At 52.5% G+C, this 21,924-nt stretch overlaps 1 protein-coding gene across 2 annotated transcripts in view; it reads right to left on the minus strand.

The window, feature by feature from the left end:
• Positions 1-21,924, minus strand: part of SHANK3 (SH3 and multiple ankyrin repeat domains 3) — a 695,549-nt gene that overhangs the window by 302,620 nt on the left and 371,005 nt on the right. For both annotated transcript variants that reach the window (XM_043500373.1, XM_043500369.1), the window contains exon 13: positions 4,090-4,292. In XM_043500373.1, the coding sequence (XP_043356308.1) occupies positions 4,090-4,292 (203 nt within the window). The remainder of the gene's footprint in view (positions 1-4,089; positions 4,293-21,924) is intronic.

Raw genomic sequence — 21,924 nt, forward strand, 5'->3', positions numbered from 1 at the left:
GATCCTACTCGTGAATCAGACCAATGGTCCTAGCTCAGTATCCTTTTTCTGACAGGGCCCAGCATACAATGCTCTCTAGGAAGATTCAAGAAATCTTGCTGTGAAAATGATGGGATTCTTGCTCATGGGGAAGGTTTTTCCTAACCTTGTCAGTGGGAGGCTGACTTCTGCCCTGAAGCAGGAGCTCTTACACAATTTTTTAAAATCCTGTCTAATGTAACTGAGGATGTTCTCAAGATCCCATAAATCTCTAATCCTATCATGAATTTCGCTATAATTTCAGCCTCACTGACACTGTGGCAGTCTATTCCATAGATGAACTGTGTTTTGTGCAAAAAGCATTTCCTTTTATCAGTTTTATGTTTGTTGTCTTTCAGTTTAATTGACTGTCCCCTTGTTTGTGTATTATGAGAGAGGTCTGTGGTGCTGGCAGAGAGGTGCCAGCTCCTGCCAAGGTCCCCATGTCTCAATGACACACTGACAAACACAGAGCTGGAATCAGTCCAGCTCACCTGGGTGTTCATATTGTTAAACTAGAATGATAAGGGTGTGTTTAGACTTCATTGAATGCTTGTCAGTTGCTGCCTGCATTACTGTCACTTGTAACATCCGTATCCCATAGTGTAAGATAGAACAGGAGTGGTTCTGCTCTAAACCTCTGACTGCGTAAATCACCAGGCAGGAGAGAGATGTTTAGTGTGAAGAGCTGATCTTCAGCAGAACGTGCTATGCTACAGGAAAGGACGATCAATACCAGATGGACTATTGTGGGTGGCTGCAACTGGAATGTCCCTACATACCAGCAACAAGAGGACAAAAGACATTTGTTCTTCTGCTCCCTTCCCCATGAAGATGAGCCCTGCAAGTGGACTCTAATCAACAGCTGAGCGCTCAGCTCAGAGCACATGGCAGGAAGAGGAGATAGGAAGTTGCTTTTGTTTGGGTTATCTCCTTGAGCTGCTTGGGGTGGGGGGGGGCGTTTTTTGGAATAAGCAAGAAATCCCCAGATGTTTAGCCTGGATTTGCCCTAAAGGACATAGAGAGCTTGCTGATTACAGAAGCTTCTATTACCTTTCAAAACTTACAATTGTAACTCATTTGTGTATCTGTGTCTATGCTTTAACCTTGTAAATAACTCTGGTTTCCTTTTCCTAGTTAATTAATCTGAATAGATTTTATTATAGGATTAGCTACAAGCGTGGTCTTTGGTGTGAGACCTAAGGCACAACTGACAAGGGGTAAGTGACCGGTCCAATGAGAGTGGGAGTAACTAGAATACTGTTGTTGGTATTAGGGACCATCTATCACAAAAGGTACATTCACCTGGATGGCGAGGTGGCTCAGAGTGCCCAAGGGAACTGTCTGTGACTCCATGTTATGGCTGTTATAGTGCCTGAGGAGTTTACACTTGCTAATTGGTTGGTGAAATCAAAGTATAGAACTCAGACAATCTGGGATTTGTGCCCAGCTTCCTAACAGTCTGCCCTGAGGTTGTACTCGCGCTCTTGAGTCCCTGCAGGCTGTATTATGAGGACAAGAGCAACCCACCTACGCTGTTGATCCCAACCATTATTTTATATGCCTATCGAAAGCACAAAGCAGAGATACATAATGGAGGAAGAAGTAGGAAAAATAAGAGAAAAACAGAAAGGAGACATCCAAGGCACTATATTAACCCAGGATTTAGGGGAGAGGGAGAAATGTGGTGCCAACTCTGTTTCAAACATAATCTCTCCCATCAACGTGCACGTTTGGCGACGTATGACATTTGAAAATATCAGTGAAGTGAAGCAACGTTCAGCAATCAACATACAAAAAGAAAAGGAAACTAAGAGTCACTTTAATGTTTCCTCTCAGAACAATCCCCTGCCCCATCCCCTGGCTTGGGCCAGGAGCAGGCGATTCTTGAAATATGTCCTTAAAGGAGACTGCCCAGCATTCTGCCCCAAACCATCCAGTTCAACGGCATCTCTTTTCAAAGATATTCCTGTTCTAGAGGGGGAGGCAATATTACTGGGAATCTAGACAGGGATGAATGCAGGCAGAACCAGGCCAAGGGTGAGATGTAGGACAGGCAGGTAAGATATTAGGCCCACAGGGAAAGAAAAGGAGATGCAAAACTCAGCTTCTGCTTACTAGGTAGGTTACTGCTACCAGATTCCTCTAAGATCTCAGACAGTCATCAGGAGCGGTGTGTGCAAGAGGGTGATCCATGGAATCATATGCACCAGGGTAAGGCCCCGCCATCTCTGCCAGGATGGGAATGTCCCATTAGGAGCAGCTTCCAAGCAAAGGAAGCTTCCAGCCTCCGCTTCACCACTTCAGAAGTTTTGTGAACACTTGATACTGACAAAACCCCAGTGAGCAGAGTCTGAGAGTCACTGGAACTTTTTGGCTTCAACCCCATCCCCTGAAACATGCATGGAGCACAGCAAGAATTTACAGCAACAACTGTAAGTTTCTGCAGTCCCCCAAATCACCTTCGCTGCACTTCTTACTTCATAGAGGAGTGAGTAATCCTGAGGGAAATTCTCCTATTCAAAACAGAGCCCACGAAAGACAAACATGGCTAAGGCGATGCATACCCACCGGGGCCACCCCAAAGGCAGCAGACAGCAATACTCCCAGTCAGGCAAGGGACCACCAACTTCTGTTGGCCCCTCCCTCCTCATACCGTCCTTGGCTCCCAGAGCAGAGAGGGGATCTGCAGGGAACCGGAACCAGCCCCTTGTCCAGCTGCTGACTGCGCTTTGCCTGCACACAGCTTTGTTCTGGGCCCTTGGCCACTGCCCTGGGTCAGCAGGGTCCCAGGCTGCCCTATCCCACTACAGGACTCCCCATACCTGCTTCCAAACTCTGCACCTCGGCCATGCCCAGGACCCAGCGCTCCTCAACCAGCGCTGCCCACGGGTGCCCCTGCCCTCTCCCACCCCTGCACCCCAGCTGTGCCCAGCACCCCTCGATCAATGCTGCCCATGGGTGCCCCTGCCCGCTCCCAGCCTCTGGACCCCAGTTGTGCCCAGCACCCCTCGATCAGTGCTGCCCATGGGTGCCCCTGCCCGCTCCCACCCCCTGCACCCCGGCCGTGCCCAGCACCCCTCGATCAGCGCTGCCCACGGGTGCCCCCGCCCGCTCCCACCCCCTGCACCCCGGCCGTGCCCAGGGTCCCTCGATCAGCGCTGCCCATGGGTGCCCCTGCCCGCTCCCACCCGCTGCACCCCGGCCGTGCCCAGGGTCCCTCGATCAGCGCTGCCCATGGGTGCCCCTGCCCTCTCCCAGCCCCTGCACCCCAGCTGTGCCCAGCACCCCTCGATCAGCGCTGCCTACGGATGCCCCTGCCCGCTCCCACCCGCTGCACCCCGGCCGTGCCCAGGGTCCCTCGATCAGCGCTGCCCATGGGTGCCCCTGCCCGCTCCCACCCGCTGCACCCCGGCCGTGCCCAGGGTCCCTCGATCAGCGCTGCCCATGGGTGCCCCTGCCCTCTCCCAGCCCCTGCACCCCGGCCGTGCCCAGGGTCCCTCGATCAGCGCTGCCCATGGGTGCCCCTGCCCTCTCCCAGCCCCTGCACCCCAGCTGTGCCCAGCACCCCTCGATCAGCGCTGCCTACGGATGCCCCTGCCCGCTCCCACCCGCTGCACCCCGGCCGTGCCCAGGGTCCCTCGATCAGCGCTGCCCATGGGTGCCCCTACCCGCTCCCACCCGCTGCACCCCGGCCGTGCCCAGGGTCCCTCGATCAGCGCTGCCCATGGGTGCCCCTGCCCTCTCCCAGCCCCTGCACCCCGGCCGTGCCCAGCACCCCTCGATCAGCGCTGCCCACGGGTGCCCCCGCCCGCTCCCACCCCCTGCACCCCGGCCGTGCCCAGGGTCCCTCGATCAGCGCTGCCCATGGGTGCCCCTGCCCGCTCCCACCCGCTGCACCCCGGCCGTGCCCAGGGTCCCTCGATCAGCGCTGCCCATGGGTGCCCCTGCCCTCTCCCAGCCCCTGCACCCCGGCCGTGCCCAGGGTCCCTCGATCAGCGCTGCCCACGGGTGCCCCCGCCCGCTCCCACCCCCTGCACCCCGACCGTGCCCTGCCCACCCCACACTCACCCTTGATGGCTTCGCCCCGGTTCAGCTGGATCTCACCCTCGCCCTGCGGCGTGTAGCTCTTGACCACGATGAACCTGCGGCCGGGCACGGCGCTGTACAACTTGCGCTTGGGCCCGCGGAGGGCGGCGGGCGCGGCGTGGCGGGCGGGCTCGGGCCCCGGCCCCGGCCCCGGCCCCGGGGGGGCGCCCTGGCCGCCGCTGGGGCTGTAAACGAAGACATAGGTTACGGTGCTGATGCCCGGCAGCGCGCAGCCCAGCCCGCCGGGGGGCAGCGCCATGGCGCGGGGGGCGCGGGGCTCAGCGCAGCCCCGCCAGCGGCCGCCGTCGCACGGCACCGGCCCGGCCCGGGCCCCGGGGGCCGCCGGCCGCGGGCGGCTCCATGGCTCCGCGCCGCCCCGCCGCGCTGCCTGCGGGCTGCCGCCGCCGCATGGCCCGGGCGCGGGGCCCCGCGGGGCTCGGCTCCCTCCGGCGCCGCTGCTCGCACAGGGCCGGGCGGCAGGTGCCTCTCGGCGGCCGCGGCTCCGCCCCTCCGCGGGCGGGGACTCGCCGCCGCCGGCCCTGGCCGGGCTGTGTGTGGGGCAGAACCACGTGCCGCGGCTTGGGGGGCGGTGTCCGGGGGCTAGGGCCGGCGCGCAGTGTCGAGGGGGCAGCACTGGGTGTCGGGGGACAGGGGTTGGGGGCAGCGCTGGGTGTCAGAGGGGCAGCACTGGGTGTCGGGGGGCAGCGCTGGGTGTCGGGGGGCAGCACTGGGTGGCAGGGGCAGGGGTTGGGGGCAGCGCTGGGTGTCGGGGGGCAGCACTGGGTGGCAGGGGCAGGGGTTGGGGGCAGCGCTGGGTGTCAGAGGGGCAGCACTGGGTGTCGGGGGGCAGGGGTTGGGGGCAGCGTTGGGTGTCGGGGGCAGCACTGGGTGTCGGGGGGCAGGGGTTGGGGGCAGCGCTGGGTGTCGGGGGGCAGCACTGGGTGGCAGGGGCAGGGGTTGGGGGCAGCGCTGGGTGTCGGGGGGCAGCACTGGGTGGCAGGGGTTGGGGGCAGCGCTGGGTGTCAGAGGGGCAGCACTGGGTGTCGGGGGGCAGGGGTTGGGGGCAGCGCTGGGTGTCGGGGGGCAGCACTGGGTGTCGGGGGGCAGGGGTTGGGGGCAGCGCTGGGTGTCGGGGGGCAGCACTGGGTGGCAGGGGCAGGGGTTGGGGGCAGCGCTGGGTGTCGGGGGGCAGCACTGGGTGGCAGGGGCAGGGGTTGGGGGCAGCGCTGGGTGTCGGGGGGCAGGGGTTGGGGGCAGCGCTGGGTGTCGGGGGGCAGCACTGGGTGGCAGGGACAGTGGTTGGGGGCAGCGCTGGGTGTCGGGGGGCAGCACCAAGTGTTGAGGGGACAGCACTGGGTATCAGAGGGGCAGGGGTTGGGGGGGCCGCGCTGGGTGTTGCGAGGGTTGGGGGGCAGGACCAGGAGTCTGGGGGCCTGGGGCGGGGGTTGGGGGGCAGAGCTGGGTGTCAGGGGAGCGGCGCCGGGGTTGGGGGCAGTGCTGCATGTTGGGGGGCAAGCTGGGGCGCAGAGCCAGGGTGTTGGTGCAGGGACGGGGGGTAATGCGGCAGTGCTGGGGGGCAGCACCAGGGGTGGGGCCGGCGGGCAGTGCTGGGCACTGGGAGGCCAGGATGGTGGTTTGTCTGGGAGCGGTGCCTGAGGGCTGTCGGAGGTGAGGGCCGTGCCCCAGGTATTGAGGGGGTTGGGGGAAGCCCACGGCTGGGTGTAGGGGCTGGGAGAATAGTGCTGGGTAGTGATGTGGGAGGGGTTGGGGAGCAGGGCCTGGTGGTTTGTGAGAGAAAGGGGGGCAGTGCCCAGGGGAGGTGTGGGGGGAGGGAGGCGTCCAGGGCAGGCAGGGGCAGTGCCCGGGGGGGGTGTAGGAAGTGGGGGCAATGCGCAGGGGAGGCGGAGGCAGTGGAGGGTTAGTGCCCTGGTGGTTTGTGTGGGAGGCGGGTGGGGCAGTGCCTCGGAGAGGCGGGGGAGGGCAGGGCCTGATGGGTTATGTGGGAGGTGGGGGACGTGCATAGGGGTTGGGGAGGGTGAATGTCAGCCCCACTGGTTGTGCTGAGGTTTGTGTAATTTACTCTGTGCCCTCCTGCTCTGCGAAGGGGGTGGGGATGATGGGAATCCCCCCCTGCCCTTTGCTGAGCCAGCCTCCCTATTTCAGCAGAACCGAGCTTCCTCCCTGTCTCTGCTCCAGCTCCCGCCCCGCAGGCGCCTGTGAATGGCTGCAGGGAGCCAGGGCTGGGGTACCTGTGGAACAGGAACACAGCCTGGGGACACGGGCAGGGGACAGACTAGCGGCAGAACGGAGTGAGGGGCAGGGCAGAGTGGTGAAGAGAGAGAAGGGTGGGGCACGGGGTGTGTGTGGGGATGGGGCATAGAGAGGGGGTGGGACACAGAGGAGGAGCGGGGTCTGACAGGGAAAGCGGACAGGTGGAAGCATTCCAGGGGCCCAGGCCTGGTGGCTCTCAAAGGGCTTTGCAGCCCCGTCCTCTGGTCAACATCAGTCGGCAGCCAGCTGCCTGCAATAGCGGGAAAGGGGATGAAAGGCAGGATTCCCAGCCAGCTCCCCTGCACTGCCCTCCCCACTCGACCTCAAGCTAGGCCTCAGTGCTCCAGGTTCTTCCCCTGATGTATACATTCAGCCCTTTGTGAGGGCCCCTCAGTGCACAGAGCTACACCTCAGCATCTCAGTGCCAGGTCTGTCCCCGACCTTCCATGGCTTCTGATAGTAACCTCTTAAATTCACTGTCCCAGAACAGTGGCTGGAAAAAGACATGCCTCAGACCAAACCCTCCTCAGCCAAGGCCAGCACAGAGCCAGCCTCCTCCTGCCCTTGGGGAAGTGGGAGGGCCATGCAGACACATAAAGGAGGCTGGGGGGGGGGGGGGAAGGGGGCAGTATAGCAGGGTCTTCTCTTTTGTGTTGGGCTCTGCTGCTACTCAGAGTTGCTGCTTGGCTGAGCAGGTGCATCGCTGCTAGGGGAGCACTCTGTTGGGGTTGAAAGAAAAGCTAGCCCTTCAGGTGCTCTCAGAGGTACCACACTGATAGGCATCACTCTGATGCACAGATTATGTAATTCCTTGGATTTGCAACCAAGTGGAGGTAAAACGGGCAATTCTGGAAAGACAGCAAATTCTGGATGGACAGGAAATCATTTTGCATAGTTCCCGAAATCACCAACCAATGAATACCCAGATACCCCCATACAGAGAAGAGGGGAAGGGATGGTTAATACTCAAACAAAACACATAACAACAAAATGGCAAGGCCTCGTGTCTTGGAAATCACCATTTAAGCAAATTCTTTCATCAAACTCAGCTCCATTCACAGACTCGGGCTTCAGCTCAAAACAGGCAGTAGTATTGGAGTGGGCATTTTTCTGTAATAAGTGGGGCCTCAGTTCAAAAGCTTGGTGCTCTCTGTACAGTACAAAGCAGTAGTCCCTGGAGTAAACTGCTGCTTATACAAAATAAATAAAACTCTGTAATAAGAGTTCGAAATCGCACCTTAGTATCATTTTTACTAACTGCAGAAGTAATAGTAATGGGGATTTGATTATTAGAAATAGATAGTTGGATTTGTGATGACCAGGAGAACCACCTAGTGAATTGCTTGCCAGGTGCAAAGTTTGTGGATCTCTGTGATGAAGTGGGAATGTTCTTAATGATTTCTCTGAATACTGTGTGGGTGCCTCAGTTTCCCCATGACAGGTTTCAGAGTAGCAATTTTTCTACCAAATGCATCCGATGAAGTGAGCTGTAGCTCACGAAAGCTTATGCTCAAATAAATTTGTTAGTCTCTACGGTGTCACAAGTACTCCTTTTCAGTTTCCCCTATGCAGTTCTTAAATATCCAGGTGGTGAGATAAGGATGCGTGATTGTGGCAGAACCCTAGGGGGCCAGTGTGATGGCGACTGCACAAAGAATGGCCGACACCCTATCTCCTGATGGCCTGAGCCCCTCCTCTGCAAAGGTGCCAACTGAAGGTGTTGGAGAACAAAGAGATCAGGTGGCCTCCTGGCCCCAGAAAGGACAAAGGCCAGAGGAGGGGCTGGAGAGTTTCAGTTTGGAGCTGGCTGGGGAAATGGGGGAGACTCAGATGTGGCTCTGGCCTTCCTGCCCCCCCAAGACAGACCTGACTGAGGGGTCCTTTTCTCTGTAACTACAAGCTCTGTTTTAGACCAAGTTCCTGTCGTCTAATAAACCTTGTTTTACTGGCTGGCTGAGAGTCATGTCTGACTGAGGAATTGGGGTACAGGCTTCCCCAGGAGCCACGCCTGTGCGGACTTGCTGTGGGAAGCACACAGTGTGGACAGGGATGCTGAATGCCCCGAGGTCAGCCCCAGGAAGGTCGAAGTTGTGTAAGCTTCTTGCCCTGCGGAGAGGAGGCTTCCTCAGAGTCCTGACTGGCTTCATATGGAGCAGCTCCAGAGCGTCGCCCGATGACTCCATGACAACTGGTGGCAGTGGTGAGATGTACTGCACCCCATGAATGGCGCTTCTTACAGTAAGCGACAGGAGCAGTAAAACAAAGGGGGAGTAAAGAGGATTAGGCGTGATGAAGGCTCAGAGAGGGACAGTTTCAGGGGGCGAAGGAGCTACCCTTAACCCCTGGGAGTGTGTGACTAGTGAGAAGGACTGTCACAGTAATGGGGTCCCCGTGGGGACTGCGGTGAGCAGTCTTGGGGCGGAGGAGCCTGCGGCTTGGCCCTGGGAGAGAGGTGGTGACCTCGAGAAGGGCTGGCACACTAGGGGTTCTTCCTGGAAACCATGGGGAGCTGAGAGCACACAGGCCTGCGAGTCCACAACAACTTAGGCCATCACTCCGCTGTTCCCATCACCATCTCTTTAAGAAGGACGTTGTAACCCTGTGCAGAAAGAGGGTTGCGCATTGGAAAGTTCCCCAAAGCACAGTTAATCGTGCAGCTGGAGGAGGATGATCACTCTAAGGAGCAGATTCCTGACCCCAGTGGGGCTATAGCAGGATCTGGGAGCAGCTGCAGTGGTAGCCAGGCATCCCCAAGACTCCTGTCCCCGACCAGACGGGGGTCTTCACGATCAGGTTCCCCATCAGGGGATCGGAGATGGAAGGGATTGGAGCTGAGTCCGAGAGAGCGAGAGGACTGTGAGAGACAGCGAGAGCCCAAGAAAGAGCTGCAGGAGCAGCAGCAGCATGAACTGGCGATGGTGGAGCGGAGAGGCAGAGGGGACCTCCCGGGGTGAGTGGGGATAGACCCCGGGGTGCCAGTTCCACAGGGAACCTCGATACTACATTGCTGTCCTGGTTAAGGATGGGGGAGGGGGGGATATGGAGGCCACCTCACTGCCTTTGAGCAAGCTGGCGATTTAAACCGGGGGACCCTGCAGAACAGCCCCGGTGTCTAGCTCCCTTGCTGGGTCCCAAGGCCATAGACTCCATCAGCCAGATGGGTGGGGTGGTGGACAGGCTCCCACTCCTGACCCCAACCTATATGTCTGTGTGGAGTTTCCTGGGCTCAGGCCCCTCAGACCCCCAGTGGGAGCGGAAGGTGATGGTCAACAGGGAGACATTCCTGGGGTGGCGAGATCCTGGGACAGAGAAAACTGGTGTCAGGCCCCTGGTGGTGCAGCCTCAGATGCTGGGGGGCTGTGTGAGCTGGGTGAGTGTCCCAGGGATAAAGCCCCTCACCCTGCCTATGGTCCAGATCCCTGTGCAGACCCAGGAGGGGTGGGGCTGGCTGGTCGTTGGGGTTCTCCAGGATATTGGCTGTGCGACCCTGTTGTGGGGTGACTGTGTCTCTTTGGGACAGGATCCAGGCCCTACTCCTGTAACGGCCGAAGGTTTGAATTTGAATCCAGGGAACCAATCCGCGGAGAGGGAAATGGTCAGTGAAAATACAGCTGACCTGGCTGGCAGGGGGAAGAGCTGCTAGGTTCAGGATACCTGCCTGCCTGTAACCAGCCCCCTCGGGCTGGGTGGGACAGAGAGGTGCTCCCCGCCACTTGCACACCAGAGAGGGGGCTCACACTGGCTCTGATGCAGTGAGGAAAGCAGCGAGCTCGCTGCCTACCCCCACTGGGACAGCAACGGCAGTGCTGAGCAAGGGGGGAGCTGAGACCCCAGCTGAGTGGGGGGAGACATAGGCAGGGCAGATTGGCTGCCAACCAGGTTTGCCTGGTCCAGAGGCGCTGCTGGGAAGTGATCCCACGGCAGGGAGGGAACAACCAGGGACAGGGCTCAGCGGGGCTGTGACCCCAGACCCAGCCCGCGAGAGGGAGCAGGTCCCACTCCCTGCCCCAGCCGCTGAATTCCAGACTGAGCCGCAGAAGGATCCCTCCTTGGAGGAGCTGAGGGAACTTGCTGGCCACAGCGCTGCAAACCCCCGTGGGGAAAGCTGCAGGGACAGATCCCCGTGGGAGAAGGGATTCCTGGACCGGGAAGGGGCTCACGCAGGGGAAGTAGAACTGTGGGGATCAGGAGGCAGCTGGGGGTGCCCCAGAAGTGTCGCCGCCGGCTGTTGTACCTGGCCCACGATGTCCCTCTCTCGGGACACCAGGGGATCCAGGCCCCAGGCAGCGGCTGCTGCAGAACTGTGACTGGCCCGGAGGCTGGGACGCAGCCCAGTGGCACGGCAGGTCCTGCGACCCTGACCAGAGGGGGGGAAGGCCGGGATAAGGGTGAAGCCCCCTTGAGACCCCGGCCCATCACAGAGGAACCTTTCCAGAAGGGGGCTATGGACATAGTGAGGCCCCTCAGCAAGGCGACCCCGTCGGGGGAGAAATACATCCTGGGGGTGATGGATCTCGCCGCTACCCAGGGGCGCGGGCTCTGTCCTCCACCGAGGCAGACACCAGGGCAGACGCACTGCTGACCATCTTTAGCAGAGAGGGGGTCCCTAGCGGGGTCCTTACAGACCAGTGGTCCAATGTCCTGTCAGCCCGGCTCCGGGTCTGGTGGGAGAAATGGGGGGGTCTGACCCACCTGGGTCTCTGCAGGTCACCCTCCATCCCACGGGCTGGTGGAGAGAGTCTATGGGGCCCTCAGGATGATGCTGAGGACTTCTATGAATCAGCATCCGCAGGACGGGGACAAGTTCCTGCCCCACCCGTGGTACAGGGACGTGCCCCAGGAATCCACCGGGTTCTTCCCTTTCAGGCTGCTGTATGGGAGGAGAGTGAGGGGACCCCAGGACCTGGAAAGGGAGGACTGGGAGGAGAAGGGAGAAGACCCCTTGGTCGATCTCTTTCCTGAGGTGGGAGCCAGTCCTCCCATCAGGTGTCCCCTGTTCAGAGTCCCTGGGAAAACAGCCCAGAGCCTGGAGAGAGAGGTCAAGGACATGCTGGCTTTAGAGGTGATCCAGCCGTTCAATAGCCCATGGGCCTCACCCGTGGGGTGGGTCCACAAGGAAGACGGGTCGATCAGGTTCTGTGGGGACTATTGGACACTTAATGCCATCACTGTGTCCGATGCCTACCCCATGCCTAGGCCTGGTGAGATTCTAGACAAGCTTGGGGGGTCTCATTACCTCTCTACTATGGTTCTCACTAAGAGCAACTGGCAGGTGCCTTTGGATCCAGATGCCAGGTTGAAATCTGCCTTGACCATCCCTTGGGGGCTCTCTGAGTTCCTGGTCCTGCCTTTCGACCTCAGGGGGGCGTGAGCCACCCCCCAGTGCCAGGTGGATCGGTTACGGAGGGGGATGGAGAATTTGGCCCTGGCGTACGTTGATGACAAGTGTGTCTCTAGCCAGCCCTGGGAGGAACACGGGTCCCAGATGAAGAGGGTGCTGGGCTGCCTCAAGGAGGCAGGACTGACGGTAAAAGCTGGAAAGTGTAAGGTGGGGATTGCAGAGGTGTCATACCTGGGCCACAAGGTGGGGAGCTGCTGCCCAAGCCCAAAGCTGGCCCAGGTCAAGATGGGGGCTCTTAACCAAAAGAGCCCAAATCGCAGACCTCCAAACTGGAGCGCTGGGAGAAATCCCAATCCCAGTTTGAACCCCAGGGGTATTGGGGTGGCAAAAGGTCACGGGCCACATAAACCTTCCCATATGCGGCCTGGGAGTGCCATCGAGCACACCCAACCTAAGGGAGGGCATGAAAATGAAAGGGCCTGGTGTAACTCCCACCAAGGAATGGGAGAGATGCTGGGGCATCCAGGGGAACAATGGTGGATTCAAACTTCCCCAGATCACCGGCTAAAGTGACCTCACTCAGTTCGGTCTCAAAGGGGGGAAGAGATGTGACGAAGTGGGAATGTTCTTAATGTTTTCTCTGAATACTGTGTGGGTGCCTCAGTTTCCCCTATGCAGTTCTTAAGTATCTAGGTGGTGGGATAAGGGTGTGTGATTGTGGCAGAGTCCTAGGAGATCAGTGTGATAGTGTCTGCACAAAGAATGGCTGACACCCTGTCTCCTGATGGCCTGGGCCCCTCCTCTACAAAGGTGCCAACTGAAGGTGTTGGAGAACAAAGAGATCAGGTGGCCTCCTGGCCCCGGAAAGAGACAAAGGCCAGAGGAGGGGCTGGAGAGTTTCAGTTTGGAGCTGGCTGGGGAAATGGGGGGAGGCTCAGACGCGGCTCTGGCCTCCCCGCCTCCCAGGACGGACCTGACTGAGGGGTCCTGTTCTCTGTACCTACAGGCTCTGTTTTAGACCATGTTCCTGTCATCTAATAAACCTCTGTTTTCCTGGCTGACTGAGAGTCACGTCTGACTGCGGAGCTCTCTGGCTCCCCTAGGAGCCCTTCCTGTGCAGACTCGCTGTGGGAAGCGCATGGTGTGGACGGGGATGCTGAATGCCCCAAGGTCGGCCCCAGGAAGGTTGGAGTTGTGTAAGCTTCTTGCCCTGGGGAAAGGAGGCATCCCCAGAATCCTGACTGGCTTCGTATGGAGTAGATCCAGAGCATCACCCGGTGACTCCGTGACAACCTCTCGACACATCTAGATTGCCTTATGCACAGTGCAAGGGAGGATCCAGTGGTCGTAATATATGTGGGTACCAATGACATAGGAAAAAGTAGAAGAGAGGTCCTGGCGGCAAAATTTAGGCTGCTAGGAAGGAGATTACAGTCCAGGACTCCTTGGTAGCATTCTTTGAAATGCTTCCAGTTCCACACACAGGGGCAGTTAAGCAGAACTGCAGGGTCTCGATACATGGATGAGACAACGGTGTTCAGAGGAGGGATTTAGGTATATTAGGAACTAACTTTTTGGGAAAGGAGGAGCCTATATGGGAAGGATGAGCTCCACCTAAACCAAAACAGAACCAGATTGCTGGCATGAAAATTACAAAGGTCATAGAGTTTTTAAACTAAGGGCTGGGGGAAAGCGAGCAGGTGTGGAGGAGCACATAGCTTGGCCAGACTCATCCCCTAGGGAAGGATTTATTAAAGAGGATACTCTATATCCTAGTAAAAAGGAGAGGATAGATGTTGATAAAGTACAGGTAGAAACTGAAGAGAAAAAGACAAATGAAAAAAAGAGGCCATTCAATTACGTCACATGAAGACAGACAATTAAATATTGACAAATTTTATAAGTGTTTGTGAACTTGAGTGCCTGGTACTAAATGAGGATATTGATATACCAGGCATCAGAGAAACTTGGTGGAATGATCATAATCAATGGAACATGGTAATACCAGTGTACAAAATACATAGGAATGAGAGAGTAGGTCGCACTGGTGAGGGAGTGGCACTGTATGTAGAAGAAAGCATCGAGTCAAATATAGTAAAAATCCTACATGAATAAAACTGTACCATAGAATCTCTATGGATAGAAAATCCATGCTTGAATAATAAAGAGCATAGCAGTAGAAATATACTACCGACCACCTGAGCAGAATGGTGGCACTGATTGTGAAATGCTCAGGGAGATTAGAGGCTACAGAAACAGAAAACTCAATAAAAATGGATAATTTCAACTACTGAGTGAGAACGTGTCATCTCAGAATGGAATGCAGAGCAAAAATTTCTAGACACCATGAATGACTGCTTCTTGGAGCAGCTAGTCCAGGAATCCACAGGGGGAGAGGCAATTCTTGATTTCGTCTGAAGTGGAGCACAGGATCTGGTACAACAGGTGAATATAGCTGAACTGCTTGGTAATAATGTAATGAAAGTAAACATCCTTGTGGGGGGGAAATACCACAGAAACCCACCACAATAGCATTTAACCTCAAAAAAGGGAACTGCACAAAAATGAGAAGGCTAGTTAAACAGGAATTAAAACAACAGTCAAAAGAGTAAAATGCCTGAAAGTTGTACGTAAAGTATGTAAAAATAACATAAAAAGGCTCAAAATATACGTGCATCCCAAATAACAAAAAGCAGTAAGAGGACCAAAAAACCCACATCACTCTGGTTAAACAACAGAGTAAAAAGAGGCAGTTAGAGACAAAAAGACATCCTACTAAAAACTAGAAGTCAATCATACTGAGGAAAATAGGAGCATAGATTCTGGCAAGCCAAGTGTAAAAGTATAATAATTAGACAAGACAAAAAGAATTTGAAGAGCAACTAGCAAAAGACACAAACCAACAGCAAAATTTTTTTAAAGTACATGAGAAGCAGGAAGCTGCCAAACAGGCAGTGGGCCATTGGATGATCAAGGTGCTAATGGACCATTCAAGGAAGACAAGTGCATTGCAGAGAGTCTAAATAAATTCACTGCAGAGGATGTGAGGGAGATTCCCACACCTGAGCCATTCTTTTTAGGTGACAAATCTGAGGAACTGTCCCAGATTCAGGTGTCAGTAGAGGAGGTTTTAGGACAAACTGATAAATTAAACAGTAATAAATCACCAGGACCAGATGGTATTCACCCACATCCTCAAGGAACTCAAATATTAAATTTCAGAATAACTAACTGTATTATGTAACCTATCGCTTTAATCAGCCTCTGTACTAGATGACTGGAGGATAGCTAACATGATGCCGATTTTTAAAAAAGGCTCCAGGGCAATCCTGGCAATTACAGTTCAATAAGCTTAACTTCTGTACCAGGCAAATTGGTTGCAACTATAGTAAAGAACAGAATTATTGGACACATAGGTAAACAATATGTTGGGGAAGAGTCAACATGGCTTTTGTAAAAGGAAATCATGCCTCACCAATCTATTAGAATTATTTGAGGGTGTAAACATACATGCGGACAAGGTGATCCAGTGGATACAGTGAACGTGGACTTTCAAAAAGCCTTTGGCAAGGTACCTCACCAAAGTCTCTTAAACAAGTAAGCTGTCACGGGACACGAGAGGACATCCTCTGATGAATCAGTAATTGGTTAAAAGTAGGAAACAAAGGGTAAGAATAAATGGTCAGTTTTCACAGTGAAGAGATGTAAATAGCCGTGTCTCCCAAGACTCCATACTGGAACCACTGCTGTTAACATATTCATCAATAATCTGGGAAAGGAGGTAAACAATGAGGTGGCAAAATTTGCAGATGATACTTTAAATTACTCAAGATAGTTAAGTCCCAGGCAGTCTGCAAAGAGTTACAAAGAGCTCTCACTAAACTAGGTGACTGGGGAACAAAATGGCAGATGAAATTCAGTGCTGATAAATGCAAAGTAATGCACATTCAAAAACATAATCCCAATTACACATACAAAATGATGGTGTCTAAATGAGCTGTTACCACTCAAGAAAGCGATTTTGGAGTCGTGGATAGTTCTCTAAACACATCTGCTCAAAGTACAGCGGCAGTCAACAGAATGTTAGGAAACATTAAGAAAGCAATAGATAATACAACAGAAAATATCATGATGCCTCTTTATAAAGCCATGATGTGCCCACACCTTGAATACTGTGTACAATTCTGGTTCACCCATCTCAAAAAAAGATTTAGAATTGAAAAAAATACAGAGAAGGGCAACAAAAATGCTGAGGGGTCTGGAACGGCTTCCCTATGAGGAGAGATTAAAAAGATCGAGAGTGTTCAGCTCAGAAAAGAGACGACTCCGGGGGGAGATGATGGAGGGCTATAAGATCGTGACTGGGGTGGAGAGAGTGAATAAAGCAGTGCTATTTACTTCTTCTCAACACTTGAACCTATGGTCAGCCAATTAAGTTAATAAGAAGCAGGTTTAAAATAAACATAAGGAAGTACTTCTTCACACAATGCACAGTCAACCTGTGAAACCCATTGCCAGGGGATGTTGTGAAGGCCAAAAGTATAACTGGGTTCAAAAAAAAACTAGATAAGTTCATGGAGGACAGGTCCATCAGTGGCTACTAGCCAAGTTGGTCAGGGATTCAACCCCATGTCCTGGGTGTCCCTAAACTGCTAGAAGCTGGGACTGAACAAGAGAGGAAGGATCATTTAGTAAATTGCCCTGTTCTGGTCACTCCCTCTGAAGCACCTGGCACTGGCCAGCGTTGGAGACAGAATACTGGACTAGATGGACCGTTGGTCTGACCCAGTATGGCTGTTCTTTTGCTTTACATAATACTGTTTCTTAGCTTCTTTAAGATGCTAGTTTAATGCTCCAGAAACAGTTAACAGGAATACACAAGCCACTGGAGTGTGGGATATTCTGATGTGGACTTCTCTCACTTTCTCCTGTTGCAGGTGTTCCACTCTGTATAAATAATTAAATATGCAGTGGGCCAGAGAGAGCAAGGAAGAGTGAAGCTATAGTCTGGTGGTTAGGGTACTCAACCTGAGAGGTAGGAGAAACCTATGTTCAAGTCCCTTCACCTCATTGAGCAGAGGGCAAAACTGACCTGGGGTCTCTCACATTCTGGCTGAGTTCCCTAACCACTGGGTGAAGGATGATAGGAGAGGACCCCCCCACACACCCTGTTTTGTTGGGAGATAGGTGTGTACCCATCACTGTCCTTTCGAGAAACGGCACAGACACCTGACTCCAGCTGCGGATCCCAAGCAGAGATAGTCACCTAAGTCCCAGTGACGGTAGAGGTGTGGGGGGCGGTCTTGGGACACATCTTCTCACCAGCATCTGTTATTGGCTAGTTTAGGTGACTCCCTGCATAGTATGCTGGCTTTTGTGGATCCCATGCTCAGGAGCTTCTCTCTCCTGTGCATTGTATAGGGATCCCAGGTGCTTAACCCAGGGTTTGTGAACTCCACTGGGAGGCTAAGCGCCTGAAACTTAGGTGTTACAATTCCTAAATTCCTTTGTAGACCTGTGTCATAAATATAAAGGGAAGGGTAACAACCTTTCTGTATACAATGCTATAAAATCCTTCCTGGCCAGAGGCAACATCCTGTTACCTGTAAAGGGTTAAGATGCTCAGTTAGCCTGACTGGCACCTGACCCAAAGGACCAATAAGGGGACAAGATACTTTCAAATATGGGGGGGAGGGGGAGGGGAAGGGGAAGGTTTTTGTTTGTGCTCTTTGTTTACGGGGTTGTTCTCTCTTGGGACTGAGAGAGGCCAGACAGAAATCCACCTTCTCCAACCCATCCTAATCCAAGTCTCCAATATTGCAACCAGTAGAGGTGAGCCAGGCAAGGCGGATTAGTTTATCTTTTGTTTTATGTGAATTTTCCCTGTGTTAGGAGCGAGGTTTATTCCCGTTTTCTGTAACTTTAAGGTTTTGCCCAGAGGGGGATCCTCTGTGTTTTGAATCTGAATACCCTGTAAAGTATTTTCCATCCTGATTTTACAGAGATGATTTTTAGCTTTCTTTTTTTTTTTTTTAGTAAAATCCTTCTTTTAAGAATAACTGATTTTTCCATTGTTCCAAGATTCAGGGGTTTGGGTCTTTGATGATTTTGTAACAAATTGGTTACAATTGGTTACCTTCTGGGGTCCCTTCCAACCCTGATATTCTATGAAAGGGGCTGCCAGTCATGAGAAAACCCCTGCTTACCACCGGAGATGTCTGCTGGAACTAACAAGGTCTGTACCAGGGGACAGGATTGGGCCCAGACTAGGAAGCAGTCTAGTCTGTGAAAGAAGCTTATTGGAACATCTTTGAGGGTGAGATGTTACCTGTAATCAGTTTCTTGATGTATTAGGCTTAGACTTGCGTGTTTTGTTTTATTTTGCTTGGTGACTTACTTTGTTCTGTCTGTTATTACTTAAACCATAGAGTCATAGACTTTAAGGTCAGAAGGGACCATTATGATCATCTAGTCTGACCTTCTGCACAACGCAGGCAATAAAATCTCACCCACCCACTCCTGTAATAAACCCCTAACCTATGTCTGAGCTACTGAAGTCCTCAAATCATGGTTTAAAGACTTCAAGGTGCAGAGAATCCTCCAACAAGTGATCCGTGCCCCATGCTGCAGAGAAAGGTGAAAAACCTCCAGGGCCTCTGCCAATCTGCCCTGGAGGAAAATTCCTTCCCGACCCCATATATGTAGATCAGCGAAACCCTGAGCATGTGGCCAAGACTCACCAGCCAGACACCCAGGAAAGAATTCTCTATAGTAACTCAGATCCCACCTCATCTAACATCCCATCACAGACCATTCGGCATATTTACCACTAATTGTCAAAGATCAATTAATTTCCAAAAATTAGGCTATCCCATCATACCATCCCCTCCATAAACTTATCAAGCTTAGTCTTGAAGCCAGATATATCTTTTGCCCCCACCGCTTCCCTTGGAAGGCTGTTCCAGAACTTCACTCCTCTGATGGTTAGAAACCTGTGTCTAATTTCAAGTCCAAACTTCCTGATGGCCAGTTTACATCCATTTGTTCTTGTGTCCACATTGGTATTGAGCTTAAATAATTCCTCTCCCTCCTACTTTTTATACTTAATAAAATCACTTTTGTTTATTAATTAACCCAGAGTAAGTGATTAATACCTGGGGCAGCAAACAGCTGTGCACATCTCTCTATCAATGTTATAGAGAGTGAACAATTTATGAATTTACCCTGTATAAACTTTATACAGAGTAAAACGGATTTATTTGGGGTTCAGGCTCCCAGAAAGGCTGAACACTGGATGCTGGGAAAGTCCCTGTTAACTGAGAAGCCCCTGGCTGAGTGAATCTCCGTTTCAGTGAACTGCAGAGAGGCATGGCCCAATCTCTGGGTCTGTGCTGGAGCTGACTGGAGTGTCTAACTCAGCAAGACAGGAGTGGAGGGGCACCTGTTCTGGCAGGAGGGTTATTCTCAGTGGTATCCCAGCTCATCGAGTGACAATCTTGAGGGGAGTCTCTGTGACTGAACCCATCACAATCTCCTCCAGAGGCAACCTCACCAGGGAAGGAGACTGCAGCCTTGGTGAGAGGAACACTTGGAAGAGGGACCTCTTACTTCGGTCTCCCATTCTACCTTTCAATGCCAGTTCTCTGCCACGTCCATTTCCACTCCCTCTCACAGAAAAGAAGCCAGTCTCCAGAGGGTGATGGGCTGTCTCTTCTTCTAGGCTTTCAATATCAAGAAATAGCCATACATGGGGAGTCCAGTGATGCATTTGGCTTCTCAGGCCCTCTTAGAAAACAAGGATCTCTTGAATGGGATTTTGATTTTAGGAATGGGGCTTTGGAGAAGGGTCTTGAGCCAGTACCGACTCCTAAATCCCCCCTGGAAGTCCTAACAGCTTCTTCCTTCAACATTAACCGAAATCAAGATTCGCTTCCATTTCAGGCTCAGAAGTGTACTGTAGGTGGATGGACTATCTATTGAGGAAGCGTCCCTCACTCAACCATCAAAAGCATTAGGTACGGGACTACTACAGACACCAAGCCCCGAAATGAACAGCAGGTCTTAACCCTGATCTTCCCCCTAGGATGTGTCATAGCAAAGTTATACATCTAGGAACAAGGAATGCAGGCCACACCTGAACGGGGAATGGCATCTCGGAAATCAGTGACTCGCAGAAAGGATGTGGGGGTCATTGCAAACAAACAACTCACCATGGGTTCCATATTTGAGGCTGTGGAACAAAGAGTGAATGCAATCCTTGGATGTATAAATAGGAGTAGTGACTAGGAATAAGGAGATGATTTTTACATGTATAATTCAGCATTGGTGAGACCGATACAAGAATACTGCATATAGGTTCGGTGTCCACACTTTAAAAAGGATGTTGAAAAACTGAAGAGGGTGCAGAAAAGAGCCTCAAAAATTATTCAAGGGCTGAAGAAAATGCCTTGGATTAAGAGACTTGAAGAGCTCAACCTGTTAGTTTTTCAAAAAAGAGATTAAGAGCTGACTTGATTATAGTGTGTAAGGACCTTCATGGGGAGCAAATACTCAGCACTGAGGGTCTCTTTAATCCAGTGAAGAAGGCTTAACAAGAATCAATGGCTGGAAGCTGAAGCCAGACAAATTCCAATTAGAAATAATGTCCCCCTTTTTTACAATGAGGGTGATTAACCACTGGAACAGGCTGCCAAGAGAAATGGTGGATTCTCTCTCTCTTCTTGTCTTCAGATGCCTTTCTGGAAAAGATGTTTCAAACAAACACCAGTTACTGGGCGTAGTATAGGGACAACTGGGTGAAATGAATGGCCTACGATACACAGTAGGTCAGACCAGATGATCTAATGGTCACTTGTGGCCTTAAACTATATGAATCAAAATAATTAAGCTAGATTAGGAACAGCTGTTCTCATGAAACTAGAGCTAATATCTTACTGTCGTTTTCTGGGAGGGGAATTACTATTTGAACTAATACTATATCTAGATAAATATATATAATGTCTGAAGCCTTTTTCTGCAGTCATTTTGGGAGAGCAGCAGCCACGAGCCAAGAAGCAGAAAGTCACATCCTCACATTCCTTCTACATTATATCAAAACAATGTAATATCAGATGCTTAAGAAGGTGCCCCTCCTAATAGTACCCACCATCACCAAATAACCAAGGAATCTCTTAAGATATTTAAAGAAAACTTTGTTTGATAGCATTCTGTCTAGCAAGGAATCACTTATCAACAATTGTGATTGTAAAATCTATACTTTTTATTGTTTTGCTTTTATGTTTCCTATTTCTCTATTGTTTATCTGTATGGTCTCTGTCGGGTTCTGTGATTGTTTCTGTCTGTTTCATAACTAATTTTGCTAGGTGTAAATCAACTATGGTGGTAATTCTTGGTTATAGAATTGTTTCATAATGGGCTAGATCGGTGAAAAATACTGTACTTTAGTTTAAAATCACTGGTTAAGTATAGCTAAGCAGAACTCAAGTTTCACTATATGAACTGGGGTCCAAAAGGAAGTTCTTTGGAACCAATTCCAGGACCTAGCCACAAGATCAGAGCTGCCAGACTTCAACATGCTGCCAATCACATCATGAAGAAGCTGGAGTCCCTGCATGACCTGATCCTGACTGGGCAGCAGGAAAAGTTAATCTGCCTTATTGGGAGTGTTGAGCATTGTAGGCTTAGCATGTGCATTCTGTTTTGGTAACTGTTAATAAATAGAGGTTAAGGCTATTACTGTGTAAGGTTCTTTCACTGGTAAAAGACCCCGCAGACCCATAAAGCACTGAGTACACAGGGAAGGGATGTTTGCCATGAGTCCACAGGGAATGGGTGTTATACCCTGAACCCTTGGAGGGGTAGAGCTCTGATCCCACAGAGGAATAGAGTCTGGAGCCCACGGAGGGGTAAAGTTGGGTGCCTTATATCCTGAGCCCCAAACGGTAAAGCATGAGATGCCTAAATTAACAGGGTTACACCTTGAGCCCACAGAAGGGTAAAGGTGGGTGCCCTTGAGAGTGTGCAGGTAACAAATAAATGAACTCCTGCCCAGGAAAAAACAAATACACATGCACAAACAAAAAGTTGGTGAGCCAAGAAAGTCAGGGGAGCAGAGGAAGTCCTGACCTGCTGCTCAGGTGACTGGAAGAAACTGAGAGTACTGGGGGCGGGGTTCCCTATTTTGGATAAGTTAGATGTAGTCAAGT

The sequence above is a fragment of the Dermochelys coriacea genome, chromosome 1 (genome assembly GCF_009764565.3).
Source record: "Dermochelys coriacea isolate rDerCor1 chromosome 1, rDerCor1.pri.v4, whole genome shotgun sequence".
Taxonomy (NCBI): domain Eukaryota; kingdom Metazoa; phylum Chordata; order Testudines; family Dermochelyidae; genus Dermochelys; species Dermochelys coriacea.